The following is a 9661-nucleotide window of genomic DNA, read 5'->3' as shown; positions in this document are numbered from 1 at the left end:
TTTTTTTTTTTTTTTTTGCCTTCTGTGTAAAGAAGTGCCACTGAACTTTTCCTATTTACAAAGTCGGCTGCACTTTGCTTACATTACCTGCACATCTCTGGCCTCCTTCGCTTCCTGCTGGTTTTTGTTGGCTGTGTTTTGAAACGGGACTGTCAGGAAGGGAAAGAGCTCAAGAGGAGAACGAGCTATTTTTTTTTCCTTTTTTCTTTTTTTTTTCCTCCCCCTCCCCTTCTTCTCCTGTTTAGGCAAACACCTTACTCACCCGCGGGTACAGTTTGGATGGCAGAGCTGACAGACGGAGTTCCCGTCCGCGTACTTCCAGACGAGGGTATCGTTCTCGCCCAGCACCCCCGCGGGGCAGGTTTTCACGCAGTGAGGGCCATCTATGAAATGGGCACATTTCATGCAATTGTCCGGGCCCTGCGGAGAAACCGAGAAAAAGCCTGTTTCCGACACCCCTATACTCAAAGAGGAAATTCAGAAGATAAATCTGAGCGTATTCGACGTTCATCTGCTGTTTTTTATTCAGGCTGTAGCAGTGCTGAGAATGCCCTAAGTATTTTCAAGCAGGGGAAGCAGCACATCTAGGTCAGATTTTACTACAGAAAGGCCAGACCCAGTGCTGGTTTCGGCAGGGCTTCACATGCTACGTGAAGATTGTTTTAATTATCGTCCTGTCTAAGGGCCACCGTAACAGATTAATTACTCGACGCTGGGCAAATACGGAGCGAGAGGCTGGTCAGTGCCTGAAGGAGTTTACGTTAATAGCAGCCCTTAGGGCCTGAGCTAGCAGGGAGGATGGAAATACTTCRCATTACTGAGCAGTGAGTCTGACGGGCAAGGGTCAAACACGCAGGGGCTGCAGAAGAGGGCAAGAGGTGTTTAAAGATTTTGCCTAACAGCACGGAGGGGAGCGGAGGATCCGTGACGGAAACCGGAGATTCGACTCCAATTACCAAAAAAAACCGCCCTCCGAGGCGGAGGATGCATTTGCATGGGAACGCGTTTGCACTCTCCCCCGCGGAGGACCACGTGCAGGTGCAGGTGTAGAACGGTACGGCGCCCATCCAGACACTCACGAGAATTACGAGTTTTAAAAATCAAGACGCGAGTTCGATTTAGCACGTACTCAAATGAAACTATTTTCCGCATTTGCCATGCTAGACATTTCATGAAAGAGCATTTTAAAAATGGAAGAGGAACAAAATCAAAGACAAGTCTGGATGAGGGGCAGGAGTAGACTGTAACTGGCTTTTGTGGAAGGAGCTTTTATGTGAATTTTGAAAATGCAAACAACTTCGAAAAAAACATTCATTTTGTTTTGATTTGAATACAACTTATACTTGCAATTACTATAACATAGGTATTTACTTTATCTCGGTTAGAGGAGGGAATGTGCTTTTAAGGAAAAGCTGCTTCCTGAACRTTTTCCAGTAAACACCTGTTTTTGATCACAACTTTGTCCTGCGTTTTTCAAAGGGGAAAAGCCACTGTATTGATCCGYTGTTTTTAACGGTTGCTCTTCTCCCTCTGAATAAGGAAATTCAGTTTGCTCGTGCTAATTTGGCTGTTTGGAAACTACACATTCCTAAAACGCTCACCAGATTCCTGTATTACCACCTCCGCATAAACTCTGCTGTACAAAGCCACAACCAGGAGGGGCCCTGCAAGGCCGGCGGCTCCCAGGCAGCGTGGTTTATGTGCACGGCGGGTGACGTGAAACGGCCTCGAAGGCCCCGCTCCTGTCTCTGTCCCCTGTCCTCGCCCCCAGTTCTCGCCCTCTACGTCCCCCATCTCAGCCCGGTCCCGGCCTTGTTTTAAAGTACCGGCCCTCTTCCCGGGACGTGCAGTATCTCCACGTGGGAAAYGCACGTTACAGCCTAATTTGCCCGCGAGCCGAGGTTTGCCGCGGCAGACGTGTCCTTACGGGTCCAGTGCAGGTGGCGTTGTAGACGGTGGAGTTTTGCACCAGGCACTCTGGGTGGCACGGGAGGCACTTCGAGTCCCTTTCAAACTCCCGCGGCTCCCTGGAGAATAAAAACCGGAAACAATAAAAATTAATATTATTAAAAAAAAAAAAGCCGGCAAGATGCTGGCGATAAATTTTGGTGGTCTCTAACGTCTCTCTCCTCCTTCCTTTGACTTTTCCAGTTTAACTATACTGGGATCACTGCGACGGGGCAGGAGGTGACGCAGGGGGAAGGTCCTGGCGAGTCGCGGCACATCGGCACAGCGAGGGGGAGGCAGCAGCACGGGAAATCTGGTGACAGGGGAACACATGGCACTCCAGATTGAACACTACAAATTAGTTTACTTTCCGTTTTAAGCTAATGACAGAGAATACCCTCAAAGATTTCCAGAGGCTTTTGAATGGTAGCGATGCAAAGAGATCAGCAAAAACAGTTTGAGTGATTCCAAGGCTCCAAACAATAATTAGGGAAGTTAAACAGAAATGCACTGATAATTAAATTCATGCCCTCCCTACAGCACACAATGAATCATTAAAATATGAAAGTTGGGAACAGATGGTTTCAATAGCAATAAAGCTGTTCCACTTCAAGTGATAGTGTTATTAATTAAACTAAATCTACCCATCATTTGACACAAAAAATGCCCAGATCTGCCCTTCAGGTCGCGATAACTGCTGGAGGCAATTCACTAACAAAAAAGACAGCTGCTGAACTGCAAGTTGCTAGACAAATACAAACATCACGGGCATCAGCACACTGTCAATTACTTTCATAACACTAATGATTTTTAAAAGCCCAACTCTGAAAGGTTTAGTAATAAAATAAAGACAAATATTGGCACSAACAAATCTGAGGATGGGAAAGCCTTTCGTCTCTATTGCGCATTGCTGAAAATCAGCCTAATGTTCGGTGCTAGCTATTCCTTTCCTGCCCGTGCCACCTGTTGAACTGGCGGCAAAAGACATTTGCAGTACTGACGGAGAGACRTCAGGAGGTTTTGCTTATCCGGCGTGAAGCTGAAGCAATAATTTTGCCCGAAATTTCTGCTTCAAGCGCTCCTCACACTAAGGTTCAATTTTCCCACAGCTACCGCTTCGCAGGTTTCCAAGCGYTGCCCGGCACTTTTGCCGGGAGCTGCCTGCAGTTTCAACGGGAGCCTCTCCGGGGCACGCCGGGACGGACTCTGACCCCCCCTCGAAACACGGCGGTGCAATTCGGCAAATCGCTTGCGCGCGACTTTGAGTGCACGGACGAGCCCCTCTGCACCCCGCTGCCTCCCGAGGGGCAAATCCCTGGCTCGAGGGGGAACCAAGCCCTCCGATGCTTCGCCACACCGGCATAGCTTGAATTTTCAAAGGGCCTTTAAAAGCTCCTTTATTTCTTAGGGGAAGGAGATGCAGTGCTTAGCTTCCTTGGGGCTCCAGCTCGTCCTCGGGCAGGCTCGAGGGGGTTTCCTCGCAGGCTCCCGGGCAATGCTGGACAGGGCAGCCTCGCCACCCAGCTCCCAGCTTTCCCTTGCTTAGGTGCTGCGCTCAAACTAACTTATTTCCAGTGCCGGTGAAGTCCAGTGCAATCAAAGCCCCTGCTTTGGCTTTCTTGCTAATCACAGGAGTTCTTGAAAACTAAACTGAAATGCCACCACCAAAAGCCCCGGACGCCTTACCCTTGCAGGATATTGCACTCTTTCACACACTCCTTCTGGCGGCCAAAAAACCTGCAGGAGAAGCAGTGGAAGGGCCCTGGGCCCCAACAGCCTATATCCGAGCACAAGGGGTCACAAATACGCTTAGCAGCAGCTAAGAGAAAAAGAGATTTAAAAAAAAAAAAAAAAGCCATGAATTTCAAAGCAGGAGAGAGAGCAAACACAGTACTGCAGTACTCCATTTGGAGAGCCAATTTTTCCAAATTATTCCAAAGCAGACATTAAAGATCCTGACAGTATGGAAGAGGAATAATCATGCTTCCTTTAATTTGCAAACCCTGAAATTAAAAGTGACTTCTGATTTGTCAAAATGAAAACTAGCTCCTCTGTGACTGCTTAACAGCCATACAATCAGGCTAAATCAGGACCAAAAGAGATCTCTTTCCAAAATATAACAAAGTCATGTTCTGCAAAGAGAAATAATTAGATTTTGGCCCAGGGATGACTGCAGTCAATAGCAGCATGAGTGAACATCAGCTTCGACAGACTTTGAAATCAGGGGAATGGGGAGAAAAATGTCGCGCTTAAATTGCTTTTGTGTTTCCAAGAGATTTCCAAGTGGGACAGGAGGACAGCATTGACTTACCGCAATCGTTTTTATTTCTGTTCTGCATAATTTTTGTTTTCTGACTCTGAGTTGCAAACAGACTATGCCAGTTCATCGTGTCGGCGTAGCAGAGGTTCTTGTTCTTCATAATGGCAACATCTCCATCACTGATTTCCTTCAGGGAGCGCAGCCCTAAGGACTGTATTTTCAAATTAACAACTGCAAGGGAGTACTGGCCACTAAAAAGGATACGGACAAGAAGAAAACACACAGAAGAAGAAGGATGATTAAACAGGGTTTTTTACTCCGTGCATTTTTCTTCTGGTTTTCAAAGGTCTCTGTGTGTTGCTGTGAACTGAATTTTGTTCAAGCAATACATTGTTTGGTCCACTAAGTTTAAGACGTGGTACACGACACGCCTGTTGTAAAACAACTGCAGTACTCCTATCTGGGAATTTTAAGCTACATCTTGCAGCACGTGTGCCTTCTATCAAGTAAATGCTGTATAACAACAGTTACAAGTCAAATAGTTATTCTGCACTGGTCCACAAAGCTATCTCCCTCTGAGAGGTAAGCCAAGGCTGGTTTGGACGAGCTGCCTGTGCCTGTGCCACCTGGAAGCTGTGGTCTCCCTCTGCTGCTACTCAGCTACCTCAAAAACCAAAGTGTTTCTGATCACGTAGTAACTTGCCTGGCACCCTCACGCCCCAGACCCCAAAGAGCTGCTCACACCTCCCGGCTCGTGGTGGAGAGCCTGGTCCTGAGAGGGGGCTGCTTGCAGCTCTCTAAAAGCAGTACGGAGGGGCAGATTTGATCCTATCAGGGCAAATTCGCTACCGCCACAAAAAGGCTGCTTGACTCTTAGCAGGATTGTTCCAGTTTAGCCCAACTTTTTTGTGATGTCTGAGTTCCACAGACCTTTGCACCTTGCTGCGCTCAGACAAATGCAGCTCTAAACAGTTTCTGCTGCACTGAGTCTGGCATGTGATTTACTTACTGTTGCTTGGTTCTGCCTCGTATAATCTCCAGATTTTCAAAAGCATAGAGATCAGTAGCATTATCAGGCCAGGCCTGAATCAACAAAAAACCTGGAATAAAGAAAAGAAGATGGAAAAAAATTAATAAAAACTTGGTCAGTACTGGAAGTGGAACCTCTTGCCTCAAACATCTCCTGAGCTGCGGGAAGGTACTCGTACTTTCCACATGCCTTCCTGAGAATTTCAAATTGAAGCACGACGTCTTAGGGAGCAGGAAGATATTTTTAAACACTGCCTTGTAAACAGTTTACTTTTTAGCCCACCACGAGGGCGCAGCAGCGCAAGAGACCGGTGTGTCAGTGAGCTGCACATCCTGCCACGCTGAGCCACCAGCGCCCGCTCCTGTCATCCCAGCTGAGAGGCTCCGGGTTTCACTGCAGCACGAGGCAAGCCCTGCTCTGGCCCGGCTGTGAGCTGCCTTCGGGGGACAGAAAGAACGAACAGAGGACGGAAACGGGGCAGACAGACAGCAGATCGGAGGGTATCTGCTAAGACGCGCAGATTTCCCTGCTCAGACGAGGTGTTCAGGTGGAGGAAAGGAATTTGGAAAACTGCGTTCTGCTAGATGAAGTTCTGACGTTAGACACTGCTACCGGTAAGCTAGCCGGAGAGATAAAAGAGAGAAAGAAAAGAGGAACCGGTGACTTGTCTGCGGGCCCAGCTCTGATACTACACTGCTTTCACAGTGGGATGAACTTCTCTGACTGAACACAACTACTTTCGATTGCTGCTTGTGCAAGACCGAAGCTGAGCGCTCCCGCTGACCACTTTACACTTTCCGAGCCTGCATTCGTTTCAGGGAAGAGCTCTCCAGGCTGGAGAGGGTGTCTCCACGAGGATGATGCAAGCCACCAAGCACGCTTCCCTAAGGAACTGCTGAAAGGTTTCCACAAATAGAAACACGCTTGTGTTGATTTTTTTTTTCTTTTAAGCCAGAGTGGCACGCCTCTGCATCACCACATACTTCTTGGGTGGCTGAGGATCTTTTCTGCTTTTACTCTTCACTAGGGCTGACACTTCAGCAGAAGGGATGGTCTGGCAAAACCACACACCTTGGATGAAAGGCCAAGATGAGTTATGTGGGTGTAAAGCTAGCGAAACTCTACTGACCACCTTTGTGAAAAGTGACCCCTATCTGCTCAGGGGCAGAAACTATTTGTTTGCACTTCTCTTCACAAACTTCAAAAAATTTCCTCGTCTCTCTTGGTTGTTTTGGCAGTACAAATCAGATAACATCTCATGCTTAAAACATATTGCTGACCTGATATTTCTTTGACTGTTTTGAAGACATCCAGTTTCTTAGGGTCGAGAGGTAGCGTCCTTGTGAAGGCATCGCTGAAACAAACAGAGGGAGGAATTGGAAGAGGAACGGGTCAGCTCGAACTTCTCCCTAGCCCCTCTCCTCAACGCCGAAAGATCAGCAGGCAACTCACCCTAGAAAAGCGACTGGGAGGATGCTGACGTCCCCGTTGATCTTAGTACAGTTTTTGAAAGAGTCAATATTTGTGGCATTTATGGAGAGAATCCCTTTAAGCTCGCCGATTCCAATGCCATTGCACACTAGTAAAACGGAAGCGGAGAAGTCAAGGGGGAGAAGAGTTAAGCATGATCACATGTGAGGGAATAAACACAGAAAAGATATCAGCCCAGAAAGCATTCCCATATGGTCAAACCTACCGCTGTAAGATCAGTTTCAGAGACCTTTTGTCTACTTCTGCAAAACCAAAAGCACCAAAGGATAAATGCTTCCTGCTTGCCTAGTTGTGCAGCACKGATCCTAGCACCTCTGCACACAGGCTCTTGCACATGTACTTCTCTCTGTCCATTTTCATTTTATTCCCGTTGGAGAGATCCTGGGAAGGACAAACTAAGGAGAAGGCTGATGTGCAAGACTTATGTCTACAGGAAGCCTAGGAGTTTACCTAGTGCACTTAGCGGAGTATCCCAGCTTGAGAGCATGCTCCAGAGCCATGGATTCCTGATGAAACTACTTGTCTTGACCTCCAAATTATCAACAGATATTTATACTGAATTTGTGCTTTGAGATCTAAATCAAGGTGAGAACTCCCTGTACTTTTTCTAAAAAATTACCTTCTGGCTCAAAGCCTTACTATATTATTTCATGATTTTTATACCTTTGCTGCATAGCCCGTCACATTTTTTACACTTCCGAACACCATTTTCTTCCACTTCATAAGTATCAGTATTACATGAGCGAACGCAGGAGCCATGGTCTGTCACCACGTAATTGTCTGGAAAAACAAGGACGACAGGGACATTGAAATATCAGGGGGATGCACTGGGGGCTGCACAGGCACTTCAATGCCAGAAATAAAAAAAAAAAAAAAAGGCTTTTGAACTTTTGGCATGCTTAGGCAAAGCACAAGCATTAATTATTAATTCTCATGACATCCTTTGAAGGTAGACAGACATACACTGTTATCACTGTTTTACGGAGAGGGGAACTGTCCAAAAGGCTAAAGCAACATTGCCAAGGACAGATCGTGCAATGCTGCCATAATCCAGGTCAATACCTGGCACTTTCTGATTCCTCATCATTATTCATACTTCCAGGCCAAAGGCCCAGGAAGGGCAAGAGTGAACGTCAGAAATGGACACCAGTTCTGTACGGTGAGCTCTCTCTCACACATAAATCTTAGTGTTTAAAAAGACCATCAACATGGAAGAGCATGAAAGACAAAGCAAGCATCTCTAGCGGAGGCAACGATCACAAGACTTGAGAGGGAGTGTTTAAAACAATAAGCTCCTGAGTCCCCATTAAAAAACAGTTAAGAGTTGATACTGCTTTAATTATCCAGAGAATTGATCCCATACGGCCTGTTTTGCCCATTCTCACAAGATGCTTTTTCTGCTGATTAAGAGAACATCTTCCAAAGTCAAAACTTAATTATTAAAAATCAGGGAAGGCGATGGACACAGAAAGTTTTAAGAGGCTGTCTTCTTTATCAGCCATTCTCTCACTTTTGTCATGTGTTCCCAGTTTCCACAGCAGCTGGGAAGTACAACAAAGTGCTCCCGCACTTGGACATAAAGCAGGCAGATAACTCAGAGAGTTCCCTGGCCCACCTCCCTCAAACTCGCCATCTCCCCCGGTGGCTGCAAGTCAAAATGAACTTACGAGGACATTCCCTCACGCACGTGGCTCCAAAGCTGTATTTTCCCTCAGGGTTGACATCCATCTGATAGGTGGTGGGGTTGTACAGGACTAATGGGGGACATGTGTCCTTGCAGGTGGCATCATCCCGAAACTTGCGACATGCCTGTCATTGAACAACACGGGCCCATTAAACTATCTCCTATTTTTTAAAAAAACCTACAACGGTTTTATATTAGTTATTTAAAAACACATTTACTGGCCGCTTTGTTTCACACTTAGCTCTAATGGAAACCAGGAGTGCTAGCAGAGTTGGTTCCTTGAGCTTGGGAGGTGGAAAGTTGCATCAGGCTAGGCAATTTAGTTTGATATTTGAAAAAAGAGCAAACATGAGGTTTTCTTGATCTGAACAAGAAACCTTGGCACTCTGGAGGAGAGCTGCTGGGATTCACATGGGAACAGGGGCGAATCTGCATGCCTCAGACAGAAGAATTTTCCCTACAAGCAGCAACCAGATCAAGACAAATGGTAGTTTTCTTGGCCAGTCGCTTTTTAATAACATAAATCAAATCAAGTTCTTTCCTGCCAATTACTAACATTTGTGGCTAGGTATTAAACTGAAACCATTATATTTGGCTGCAGGTAATGAACAATTTAGTAGGTATTTATGAAGGACGTGTTGGTTCTTCCAAGCTAATCCTGCATTAAATTAATTATTGTTCTCTGTTTCTCCCTGTATTTCTGCCCGGCTTTCCAGATGAGAGAGAATAACTGTTTTTTTCTCTGAGCCAGTAAGAGCATTCTAGCCATGCAGTTTATAAGGAATATAGCCAAGAATGCAGATAGTAACAACAAAACACAAACCGGACTGTTTCTGTGGCAATTACTCAAATATCACTTAATTCAGAATGAAGTAGAGTGTAAAGGTGGGGAGGAGTTAAAAACACAGTGTGTACTAAAACCCTCAAAAGCAATGGAGCTTTTTCCTAAAAAACCCAAACCCTCCATTTGCTCCGCCATAGTGCACTGCCTCTGCACCAAGGTCCTCCAAAATAGTGCTGTCGGGGCAAGGGACAACCAGAAAGGGAAACCTTGTTTGCATGGTCAAAGTTGGACATAATGCAAAAAGGGTGAAAATCCATCATATTTAATTCCCTCCACAGGTTCTTGCTTTAGCAATCTAAGATTATTACTGAGGAGCGCAACGAACACCTGGCAAAGCAGTGCWGGCATGGAAAAGTACTGAGCCGTGACAGCAGCTGAGGATCTCGGTAGCCGCGCATGCAGGGA

At 46.2% G+C, this 9661-nt stretch overlaps 1 protein-coding gene across 2 annotated transcripts in view; it reads right to left on the bottom strand.

Annotated features, from left to right (window-relative positions):
• EGFR (epidermal growth factor receptor) overlaps positions 1–9661 on the bottom strand; it is a 160931-nt gene that overhangs the window by 34393 nt on the left and 116877 nt on the right. For both annotated transcript variants that reach the window (XM_085320228.1, XM_085320229.1), the window contains exons 7-15: positions 8396–8537; positions 7392–7508; positions 6690–6816; positions 6518–6591; positions 5217–5307; positions 4259–4458; positions 3634–3766; positions 1928–2027; positions 263–420 (exon numbers count right to left, since the gene is read on the bottom strand). In XM_085320228.1, coding sequence (XP_085176354.1) covers positions 263–420; positions 1928–2027; positions 3634–3766; positions 4259–4458; positions 5217–5307; positions 6518–6591; positions 6690–6816; positions 7392–7508; positions 8396–8537 — 1142 coding nt within the window. The remainder of the gene's footprint in view (positions 1–262; positions 421–1927; positions 2028–3633; positions 3767–4258; positions 4459–5216; positions 5308–6517; positions 6592–6689; positions 6817–7391; positions 7509–8395; positions 8538–9661) is intronic.

The sequence above is a fragment of the Rhea americana genome, unplaced genomic scaffold (assembly GCF_003343005.1).
Source record: "Rhea americana isolate MKP2758 unplaced genomic scaffold, rheAme1 scaffold_62, whole genome shotgun sequence".
In the NCBI taxonomy this organism is placed as follows: domain Eukaryota; kingdom Metazoa; phylum Chordata; class Aves; order Rheiformes; family Rheidae; genus Rhea; species Rhea americana.
Note: the sequence above shows the minus strand (reverse complement) of the source record. Positions and strands in the feature narration are given on the sequence as shown.